Source organism: Mobula birostris, chromosome 6 (genome assembly GCF_030028105.1).
Source record: "Mobula birostris isolate sMobBir1 chromosome 6, sMobBir1.hap1, whole genome shotgun sequence".
In the NCBI taxonomy this organism is placed as follows: domain Eukaryota; kingdom Metazoa; phylum Chordata; class Chondrichthyes; order Myliobatiformes; family Myliobatidae; genus Mobula; species Mobula birostris.
Window position 1 is genome coordinate 23,871,400 of NC_092375.1, and position 12,154 is coordinate 23,883,553.

The 12,154-nt window shown below is 44.3% G+C and overlaps 1 protein-coding gene across 3 annotated transcripts in view; it reads right to left on the reverse strand.

Annotated features, from left to right (window-relative positions):
- The window catches only part of LOC140198861 (interferon-induced GTP-binding protein Mx-like), a 51,416-nt gene that overhangs the window by 11,744 nt on the left and 27,518 nt on the right, over nucleotides 1-12,154 (reverse strand). For all 3 annotated transcript variants that reach the window (XM_072260024.1, XM_072260023.1, XM_072260025.1), the window contains exons 6-10: nucleotides 10,684-10,838; nucleotides 9,041-9,179; nucleotides 5,256-5,454; nucleotides 4,838-4,916; nucleotides 1,850-1,972 (exon numbers count right to left, since the gene is read on the reverse strand). In XM_072260024.1, the coding sequence (XP_072116125.1) occupies nucleotides 1,850-1,972; nucleotides 4,838-4,916; nucleotides 5,256-5,454; nucleotides 9,041-9,179; nucleotides 10,684-10,838 (695 nt within the window). The remainder of the gene's footprint in view (nucleotides 1-1,849; nucleotides 1,973-4,837; nucleotides 4,917-5,255; nucleotides 5,455-9,040; nucleotides 9,180-10,683; nucleotides 10,839-12,154) is intronic.

Below are 12,154 nucleotides of genomic sequence, written 5' to 3' on the forward strand. Positions count from 1 at the left end.
CCTCCACCTATTTTCGTATCATCCGCAAATTTTGCCACAAAGCCATCAATCCCATTATCCAAATCATTTTCAAACAAAGTGAAAAGTAGCGGTCCCAACACTGACCCCTGAGGAACACCACTAGTCACCGGCAGCCAACCAGAAAAGGCTCCCTTTATTCCCACTCACTGCCTTATGGCTGTCAGCCATTCTGCTATCCATGCCAGTATCTTTCCTGTAATGCCATAGGATTTTATCTTGTTCAGCAGCCTCATGTGTGGCACCTTATCAAATACCTTCTGAAAATCAAAGTAAATGACATCCATTGCCTCTCATTTGTCCACCCTGCTTGTTACCTCCTCAATGGACTCTAACAGATTTGTCATGCAATATTTCCCTTTACATAAGCCATCCTGACTTTGACTTATTTTTTCATTAGTCTTGAAATACCCCAAAACCTCATCCTTAGTAAAAGACTCCAACACTTCCCCAATCACTGAGGTTAGGCTAACTGGCCTATAATTTCCTTTCCTTTGCCTTCCTCCCTTCTTAAAAAGTGGAGTGACATTTGTAATCTTCCAGTCCTCTGGGACCATGCCAGAATCAAGTGATTCTTGAAAGATCATGACCAATGCATCCATTATCTCTTCAGCAACCTCTCTCAGGAGGTTATGGAGTGTGATGCTTGGAAGTGGGCACAACTGAAAATCAAAGCACTACGGATGGTGAAAATCTGAAATTATAACAGAAAACACTGATAACACTCAGCAGATCAGGCAGCATCTATGGAAGCAGACAAAGAGCTATATTTGTTCTCTGAAAAAGGCTCTTTGGCCAAATATATTAAAAGTATCTTATGCTACCTGACCAGCTGAAAATTTCCAGCACCTTCTGCTTCATTTCATTACTGAACAATATCTGACATCACCACCATCTTCTTCCCAATGCTAAAAGGAAAACATGCAGTGTAGATTATATTGTTGGTATAGTGCCTCTTAGTCCACTGGGACAAAAATAATTTATCACAAATTAAATTATAAATGAGCTCACTGTGAGCCTACAGGCTGAGTCTTGAGAGAAGTTCTGAACGATTGCCTTCTGTTCCCTAGCTCTCCTGTCAGCCTGACTCCTATCAAATCAAAATGGCTCAAACATTTTTGTCACAAAGCTAAACGTTTTTTTGGAGAAGATCCCTGAGTGAGTTGTCTATTGTGAAACACCCCGGTTTCCTTGGCTGCGCAAGTCAAGGGAAGACAATCTCCGGCCCCGCTAAACTCGTGAGATTGAGGTGCACCTGATCCCACCCCAAACCCCGGTTTGTATGGATGCCGTGTCATCTGCTACTCCGTTACAAATTAATGCCACGAAACAACAAACGGTGCACTGCATACGATTAAAGGAATTATGTTTATGAATCGTAACTGAAGGGGTAGTAAAGAATAACAAAAAGAAAAGGGCCCGTTCTAATTAAACAGTGAAATGTACACAAGTTGGAGCTCATCTTGAACTTCTCTGTTACTCACACGCTGGGCCCTCGGTCCATGTGAAAGCACACACCACCTTCCGAATGTCACTCGCAATCCATCTCGAATGTACGGGTCTCCCACCGGACTGTGTGCTACGACCGGTTCTCCCCAGCGTCTTCTCTCTTCATCTCCTCTCCAACAAAAGCATCAAGCCCATCCTTAGTGTCCCTCACCAGAGAAACCTCCCCATAATCTGACCATCCTAATTGGATGGCACACATTTCTCCTGAGCTCTTACCTTCGACAGTCGCTGAAAACAAGCAGCTCGCACAGAACAGCACAAAACGAAATACATACAGCATAACAGGAAAAAATATGAACCAGGCCATTACAATTGTACTTACATCAAGGAGAAAGTCCGTCTTTTCCTCATCATCCACAGGCACTCTCTGTCCAAGCCTCTCCAATTCCTTATTGGTATCGGCAATTTTGCGCTGAATTTCATTCTGAATATTTGGTAACGTTTTCTTCATTGTGGAGAGAAGTTGAGAACATGTTATTATACGCTACAAAACTATCCTGAGCAGGCAGAGTTTACCCTCCAGTGTCTCCTCTTTAACTGAGAAATTGCTCCTAAAACTTATTTTCGTCTCCTGGGTAGCATTGATTTCACCTTTTTTCGGAGATAAATTTTTATTTATTTAGCGAAGGTTTCCTAACCTTGGATCCACAGACCTCCAAGTGTGGTCTGACCAGGGTCCTATATAGCTGCAACATTACCTCTCGGCTCCTAAATTCAATTCCACAATTGATGAAGGCCAAAACACCGTACGCCATTCGAGAAGAAGCAGAAAATAGGATATTCTACTGCTTTGAAAGAATTAGACAAAAACAATATAATCATAAGGTCATACAATACAGAAACAGACCCTTCTGTCCATCAATTTCGGGCTATCTACCAGCACCCATTTTCACCACCCTGCACTAAACCCATTACGCTCCCATCAACTCTTGAATATTCTACCATTAATCAATATTACCTGGCCAATTAATATCCCAATGCACACATCATTAGGATGTGGATGGAAGAACAGGGAACCCAGTGGAAACCATACAATCAAGGGGAGAACTTGCAAACTCCACACAGACCACGTCTAAGTTTGTGATCAAGTCTGAGCTCGAGAAGCTGCGGGTCAGCAGCTCTAATAGGTACGATGCCGTGCCACCCAAAGTCGTTCAGCCATGAAGTCATACTGCACTTACCAGGTCCTTCGATCCATCAAGTCTGTACTGCCCATTGTACCCCTGCTTACAACGGATATACTGATAGGATGGCTACTCAGTGTAGGAAGTAGGAATGAAGGGAATGTTACTTTGGCAGATTATGAGAAAGACCATAAAACATAGGAGGTGGGGGAGAGAGAGGGATGGAGGGGGAGAGAGAGGGATGGAGGGGGAGAGAGAGGGGGAGAGAGAGGGGAAGGGAGAGAGGGAGGGAGGGGGAGAGAGGGAGAGGGAGAGGGGAGGGAGAGGGAGGGAGGGAGAGAGAGGTGGGAGGGAGAGAGAGAGAGATGGGAGGGAGGGGGAGAGGGGGAGGGAGGGGGGAGAGAGGAGGAGAGAGAGGTGGGGGAGGAGGGAGAGAGGTGGGGAGGAGAGGGAGGTGGAGGAAAGAGGGAGGTAGGGGAGAGAGGGAGGTGAGGGGGAGAGAGAGGTGAGTGGGAGAGAGGGGTGAAGAGAGATGGAGAGGAGAGAGAGTTGGGGAAAGAGAGAGAGGTGGGGGAAGAGAGGGAGGTGGGGGAAGAGAGGGAGGTGGGGGAAGAGAGGGAGGTGGGGGAGTGATAGGGTTGCCAACTGTCCCGTATCAGCCAGGACATCCCATATATTGGGCTAAATTGGTTTGTCCCATACGGGACCGCCCTTGTCCCATATTTCCCCCGCTAGGGTAGAGCGTTCTTATGAAACCGTTCGTAAGCCGAAATAGCGTAAAGCGAAGAATCAATTACCATTAACTTATATGGGAAAAATTTTTGAGCGTTCTCAGACCCAAAATATATCTACGAAATCATACCAAATAACACATAAAACCTAAAATAACACTTAACATATAGTAAAAGCAGGAATGATATCATAAATACACAGCCTATATAAAGTAGAAATCATGTATGTACAGTGTAGTTTCACTTAACAGAATCAGGAAGTTTAAGCCAAAACCGATTTGTAGAAAAAAATCAGCACGTACACGCATGCGCACACAGGTTCCCGTGCAAGGCTTCATGGTCATGGTAGTCTTTCTCGGGGTAAACACAAGAGTCCCGTATTTGACTGCTACTTTCGTCCCTTATTTGGGAGTGAGAAAGTTGGCAACCCGGAGAGAGGCGGGGAGCGAGGGAGGGAGAGAGATGGGGAAGAGGGAAAAACATATCACGCAAAGCATCAAGGCAAGCAACAGCATTCAGAACGAGAGTGAGTCCATAGACCCAATGCACGGAGCAGCCAGAGTAGGCCAGTAGCCTCAGCCTCAGTTCCTCACACAGCAGGGCAACATTCATGAAGCTAGGGGCATTTTACAGCTGCCTGTTAACCTACTAATCCACATTGTGTTGGGATGTGGTAGGGAACCCTACAGTCACAGGGAGAACATGCCGACAGTGCCAGAGGTCGGGTTTGAACCAGGTCTCTGGTGCTGTGAGGCAGCAGCTCCATCACCGTGTCATTTTGCCACCAATAAGACAAAGAATTAGTCTATCCAGCCCAACAAGTGGCTGATTTATTATCCCATTCTCCTGCCTTCTCCCCATAAACTTTAATGCTTTTACAAATCAAGAACCTATCAAACCCTGCTTTAAATATACCTAAAGACTTGGCCTCCACATTCATCTCTGGCAATGAACGAGCTGCTTGCTGCACTGTTTTTCATGGTTTTACAGCTACTGTGAGTACAATACAGAGTTTTATACTGCATAACCTCCAAAAGGAACACAACCTCATCCTGGCTTGGAGGCTTGCATGCCTCAACAACCCGGAGAGCTACCTTGGCTGGAGTCTGGCCTTTATGCTTTGGCTCTTGGTAGGGTCACCAATGCCAAACAGGTCAAAGGGTAGAGGACAGACTAAGAGTGGTCCACTAGTGCTCCAGATTTGGGGTTTCAGTTCAGGGCTAACAACCCTGACTGGTAAAACAAAATTGTTACGGAAACAGCAATGAAGATCCCTTCTACATCTGAGTGCGATGAAATTCCTGAGTCTTGCATGACTGACAGTAGAGAACACTGAGAGGAAGCTACTGACATGATGAAGGAAGCCCTGGACACCACCAGAGATGGAAGACTTAAATGCCAGCAGTGTAACAGGCAGTAAGTTCAGTATACTGAATGAAATAAAGAGTCACTGACCTGAATGTGCATTACCAGTTCTGTCGACAGTCTAGCAGCCACGCACTGTATTGTCGCCGCTTTGTCGTCCAAGAGTGTTCTAAGAAAAAACAAGAAGGTAAGAGAAAAACATCACAACTGGATTCCTGTGACCACTTAGGTGAGATCATAAAGTCTGCAGATCCAAAGCAACCTACAGAAAGTGCTGAAGGAACTCAGCAGGTCAGGCAGCATCTGTGGAAATTAATAAACTGTTCAAGTTTTGGGCTGAGATCCTTCCTTATTAATTTGTTAGTCATTCTTTAACCCATACAGTTGCCTACTACAAAGACATGATGTGCTTTAATATTCAATATTTGATGTTCCTTGTAATCTTCCCTATTGAAACAATAACTGAAAATATAATGACAAAGGAACAATAACAACCATTTTGTCTTACCTAAAAAACTTATTTTGCTTGAAAAAAGCTTTCTCGTTCTTTAAAGCCTCAGCCAGTGTCAAATTGTCATTAATATCCTGTTGTCCACGGCATTTGACAACCATATAACCTTTCTTCAAAGTAACAACCTCGTTATTCACCAGTTTAAGGATGTTTATTTCTGTTCCCTTGTCAATCAGGTCAGGTTTAGTCAATATACCTGCATATATAAAAAAACAGCAAGACTTCTGTTACAAGCAGCAGAGTCATGGAATGGCAGAGAAAGGCCAATTCCTGAATGATGTCTATATTTCTACACATCAAATCCCACACCCTTGGATCTTCCATCACCACTGAGTGGATCCTAGTTTAGAGTTGATTCTGGGTGAATACCTTCATGTGGATTTTAACGTACTTCTGACCAACTTCAAATTCTTTTCAGGATTCTGATTGGATGTTAGTTCAACAAGCAGCACATCAGCTAGACTCACAGTCGCGTAGTGGCTAGCAAATGCTCTTACAACTCAGGGCATTGGAGTTTGGAGTTCAATGCTGATGTCAACTGTATGGATTTTGTACATCCTCCCCATGAATGCATGGATTTCCTCTCACATCCCAAAGACAGACCAGTTAGTAGGGTAATTGGTCATTGTAAATTGTTCTGTGATTAGGCTAGGGTTAATAGGTGGGATGCCAAGTGATGTGACTCATTGGGCCAGAAAGGCCTGTTCAGTGATGTATCTCTAACTTATATATACTCCGTGACTTCCTTGTTCATTCATCCCTCGCCACTGATCTTCCTCCTGGCACTTATCCTTGCAAGCAGAACAGGTGCTACACCTGCCCCTACTCCTCCTCCCTCACTACCATTCAAGGTCCCAAACAGTCCTTCCAGGTGGGGCAACACTTCACCTGTGAGTCTGTTGGGGTTATATACCGTGTCTGGTGTTCCCAGTGCGACCTCCTGTATATCGGGGAGACCTGATGTAGATTGGGAGACCGCTTTGCTGAGCACCTACACTCTGTTCTCCAAACAAGCGGGATCTCCCAATGGCCATCCATTTTAATTCCACTTCCCATTCCCATTATGATACGTCAATCCATGGCCTCCTCTACTGTTGCAATGAAGCCATACTCAGATTGGAAGAACAACACCATATATTCCGTGTGGGTAGCCTCCAACCTGATGGCATGATTTCTCGAACTTCGGTAATGCTCCCCCGCCCTATCCTTCACCATTCCTCATCCCCTTTTCCCTCTCTCACCTTATCTCCTTGCCTGCCCATCGCCACCCTCTGGTGCTCCTCCCCCTTTTCTTTCTTCCATGGCCTTCTGTCCTCTCCTATTAGATTCCCCCTTCTCTAGTCCTGTACCTCTTTCACCAATCAATTTTCCAGCTACTTACTTCATCCCTCCCCCTCCAGGTTTCACCTATCGCCTTGTAGTTCTCTCTCCTCTTTCCCACCTTTTAAATATATTCCTTATCTTTTTTTTCTCCAGTCCTGCCAAAGCATCTCAGCCTGAAACGTCAACTGTTTACTCTTTTCCATAGATGCTGCCTGACCTGCTGCATTCCTCAAGCATTTTGTTGTGTTGCTTTGGATTTCCAGCATCTGCAGATTCTCTCTTGCTTGTGACTGTAGCACCTTCACCAGTTTCACTGGCAGTTCATTCAATGATACACACTACCCTCTGCGTAAAGAAGTTGCCCGTCATGTGTCCTGTGAACCTTTCCCCTTTTATCTTAAACCTACACCTTCTAGTTTTTGATGCCCTTTCCATGGACTGTGTGCATTCACCCAATCTATACACCTCTAACATCATCTGCGGTGAAGGGGAAAGATGACAATATCACGGCCTATCAAGCAGAAAGAGAAATGTTGAGTTGAATGTTACAGGTTCACAAGATTACATCAGAACTTGAGGAAAATGGGGGAAAACACTGTCTTTGACCTCCTAAACACTTCCAGTGAAGCCCAATACAAACTGGAGACTCAGCCCTCAGGCCTCCGTATTGGATTGATTTATTCCATGTAAGTAGTCTACCAAGATACAAAGTCATCCATCTATCAGTCACAGCAAGGAAACAGGCCCTGCAGCCCAATTCCTCCTTCCAACTATGAAGCCTTTCTGAGCTGGTCCCATTTGCTTACAAACAACCCATGTCCATTTAAACTTTTCCAATCTATGCACTGCCCAAATATCTTTAAAACACTGCAATTGTAATCTCCTCTGGCAGCTTGATCCATACTCACAGCACCGTCTGTCTGAAAAGCTTGCTTGTCAGGTCCCCACTAAATCTTCTTCCTTTTCCTCAATCCTTGGCCCTCTAGCTTGAGACTCCCCTGCCCTGGGGAAAATGACTCTGGTCCCTCACCTTATCCATCACATGCCCCTCATGAGTTTGTATACCTGCATCAGGTTACCCCTCAGCTTCCTACATTCCAGGCCTATCCACTCTCATTATAACCAAAGACAAGCAGCCCCAGCAAAACAAAAGCTCAAAATATCAGCAGAGGCAAAGTTCAGATTACCAGCATATTGTTGCTTTCTGTTTCTCATTCATCTCCCTCCGGAAAGATCAACAACGATCTATTAACTAAACAGCACTCAAAGCAATTTCCCTCAAGAGGACCACGAACTTGTCATTGGGTTTGGAGGCTCGTATGCCTCAACAACCCAGAGAGTAGTGTTGGCTGGGGTCAGGCCTTTATGCTTTGGCTCTTGATAGGGTCACCCATGCTAAACAGGTCAAAGGGTAGAAGCCAGACTAAGAGTGTTCTCCAGGTTCGGGGGTTCAGCTCAGGGCTAACAACCCTGACTGGTAAAAAAAAATTGTTACGGAAATAGCCTCTACATCTGTCTGTGGCAGTATGGACTGACAGAGATGGGGGACCTTCACTGCTGCCTTAAATACCAGTGCATAATGGGTAGTAAGTACCCCAAGCAATTGTGTCTCACAGTACGAGGAACATGAGATCTTAACCTTGCATGCTGTCTGTGTGGAGTCTGCTTGTTTTTCATGTGACAGGGAGATTTCCCACTGCAAATTCCATGCAAACAGAATTGATGCTTGGACCCTGGAGCTGTGAGACAGCAGCACCAACTACTCTGTCATCACAGAATTATCAGCTTGAAGCCGGCCTAGGCCAGATAGGTCAAATGGAATTGAGTCATCATAAGAGATTCCCTTTTTGTCCCATCCTTTCCTCCTTTCTGTGCCTTAAAACATGCTTGTTCTCTCACTTTTTCTCCATTCTGAAGAAAGAAGATTGACCTGCAACATTTGCTGACCTGACCTGCTGAGTACATTAACCATTTTCTGTTTTAATTGCAGGGGGAAAAAGATTATCCAGTAATTTTCATGCTCTTTTCAGAACATCTAGATCACTTCACAGCAAATGAAATGCTTTGGATACAATAATAGTAAACATGGTAACTTATTCACACACACTAAGCACTAACATCAGAGAAATTATTGCATGTCTGCAATACTAGCCCTTCCATGCACAACCTACTTCCTTAGCTTCACCAATGACCCTTGTATTTTCAACTATATGTTCTTGTCCTCAGACATTTCCTTGTACAATCTCTCCCTCACTCAATTCACCTTTAAGACATCCACAGAACATACCTCCATGACCTGAGATCTCGTTGTAAGACTCACTGTCAAATTTTCTTTGATGAAGTTCTATGATAATGTGTTAAGGGACCATATATGGCTATGCAAACCCTTGATGTTTAATCGGAGGCTTGGTGCACTATTAATACAGCAACCTTCGAAAAGTGGGAAGATTTTTTCTTACCCAGTGTTCTTTCTCCAGTAGGATCAGCTTCCTGGGCCATTTTCAAGGCCTCTGTGGTCGCAATGTCAACATTACATGGTATGACAACAAGGTTAATAGTCTTATCCTCCTTAATGTAGGAGCCAATTAGTTGCTTAATCTGAATGAAGAATGAGGAAACTTAATTCATTCAACAAATTGATTGATTGATTTAATATTTACAATTTTTCTCCATCTCTTTAAACAGAAATGCAACAGTCAATGTCCTCATGGCAAAGAAGAAGTTCAACAGTATGATTTGTTATCTTCCAATGTTAGTTAGCATATTGGAAATTTTTTCTGTTTCTTGTCCAGATTGGGACCAGTTGGGTTTAGCTGGAATGATTTGAAGAAGGCACCCCTAATGAAACACTAACAGTTCACTTCTGGACAGAAGGAGAAGATGTCGCCATTTTGGAATAAATTGTGTAGCTGAAATGTAAGCAAAATATTTAGAAAGTATCTAAAAGTGAATGGAAAAATGCAGAGCATGTGACATAGAAGATCAATATCAGAAAAGCAGATAGATGAAGTAAAGAGTTAACAAAAGGGGTATTAATTCCCAACAGAGATTGAGAGATTGCTTTGCCGAGCACCTTTGCTCCATCTGCCACAAAAAGCAGCATCTCCTGGTGGCCACTCATTTCAATTCTACTTCCCATTCCCATTCAAACCTGTCAGTCCATGGCCTCCTCTACTGCCGCAATGCGGCCACATTCAGGTTGGAGGAGAAATAACTTATATTCCACCTAGGTAGCCTCCAACCTGATGGCAACACATTAAATGCCGTCTGGGTAGCCTCCAACATGATGGCATGAACATCAATTTGATGAACTTTTCGTAATTCCCCCCTCCACCTTCACCATTCCCTATTCCTGCTTCCCTCTCTCACCTTTTCTCCCATCAACACCCTCTGGTGCTCCTCCCCCTTCCCTTTCTTCCATGGCCTTCTGCCCTCTCCTATCAGATTCTCCTTTCTCCAGCCCTTTATCTCTTTCACCAATCAACTTCCCAGCTCTTAACTTCACCCTTCCCCCCCACCCAGATTCACCTATCACCTACCACCTTGTACTTATTTCTCCCTTCCCTCCCCACCTTCTTGCTCTGACTTTTCCCCTTCCTTTCCTGTCCTGATGAAGGGTCTCAGCCTGAAATGTTGACTGTTTACTCTTTTCCATAGATGCTGCCTGGCCTACTGAGTTCCTCCAGCATTTGGTGTGAGTGGCTTTGGGTTTCCAATATCTGCAGAATTTCTTCATATTTGTATTGACTGTTTCCCCAGTTGCTTTCTGGCCTTCTGAGAACTTATGCATTGTCTAGTTGAGAGAGAAGAAAAGAGCAAGGGGGCAAGACATAAAGTGAGGAACAAGAGAAATGTAGAGAAAGCAGACAAGAGGAATGGAGAGAGATGACTAGTAGGAGTGAAAGAAGAGGAACAATATGTGAGGACAAGTTTCACCTACAACACAAGGATGAGTGGGAAGAAAGAATAACAGATATGCTCAGGTGTGAAATAAACTCTCCCTTTAATTTGCTGTAAATAGAAAGTTCAAGTAGCTGACTGGGATCCAGAGATTACATTGTCACATAATAATTTCCTACCGCACAGCCAGTTTCTGCCTTACTTGGTCTCCAATATCCCGTGGCTGGTTACCAACAGCAACCCTAGTGATGCCTGGAAGGTCAATTAACGTGAGGTCGGGTACGTTGTCGGACTCCACCTCCAGACTGATGAGCTCGGAGCTGATTCCCAGGTTCCCGCCGGCCATGGTGTCCTGAGCTGTGACCCAAAAAAACCCATTATCAGATTCACTGCACAACTACAAGGATTCTGCAAAGAGACACATCCCTCTGGTGGCAACCTCACCAGACAAGTAAAGAACATGAAGACTTGAATTCAAATCCTGCTGAGACAGCTGTGGAGTTCAAAAGGAGACAAATAAGTAAATCAGGAATCAAGAGGCTGGTTCAGCCGCATTTATTTGGGGAAGGGAAAGCCCAGGTCTGACCTTTAAAGCAACATGCCATCATACACCAGGGAAAAGGCCCTTTGGCCCACAAAATCAAGGTTGGATAACTCAGGGTTGTTTTCTCTGGAATGGCAGAGGCTGCATGGAGCCTTAATGTAAGTTTATAAAATTACAAGAGGCAAAAATGAACAACTAGTATCTTTATCTCAGGATCAGAAAGTTTCATACCAGAGGATAGGCTTTTAAGGTGAGAGGGGGTAAGTTGAAAGGAGATGGGTCGGTCAAGTATTTTATTTTACACAGAGAGTGCAGGGTTCCCAGAATGCAGTGCCTGGGATGATGGTTCAGGCAAACAAGATAAAGGTGTTTAAGATGGTGTTAGATAAGCAAGTGACTATGTTGAGAATGTTGAAATATGGGCCAAGTGTCGACAGAAGGGAATTCGTGTCATTAACTTCAACTGTTTGGCACAACATCGCGGGTGGAATGGTCTGTTTGTGTGCTGTACTGTTCTCTGTTCTATAAGTCCATGCTGACCATCAGTTACCAGTTTACATTTACTTTATTGCATAGAACATAGAACAGTTCTGCACCGTACCGACCCTTTAGGCCACAATGTTGTGCCGATCTTTTAACCCACTCCAAGATCAACCTAACCCTTCCCCCACATAGGCCTCCATTTTCCTTTCACCCATGTGCCTACTAGTTTCTTAAATATCCCTGGTGTATCTGCCTCAACCACCACACGTGGAAGGGCATTCCATGAACCCATCACACTGTGTAAACACCCCACCCACCCTAAAATAATGTCCTCTTGTATTAGCCATTACCTGGGATAAAAGGCACTGGCTGTCCACTCTATCAACACCTCTTTTCATCTTGTATGCCTGAGGCTCAGAATCAGAATCAGCTTTCCAATCACTGACACATCTCATGAAATTTGTTGCTTTGCAATGTGTGCCCCATCACTGAACTGATCCCACAACCTACAGACTCAGTTTCAAGGACTTTTCATCACATGTTCTCAATATTTGTTGCTTATTTATTCATCATTATTACTTGCTTATTTTTGCAGTTGTCTTCTGCACACTGGCTGAATGCCCAGCTGGTGAAGTCTTTCACTGAT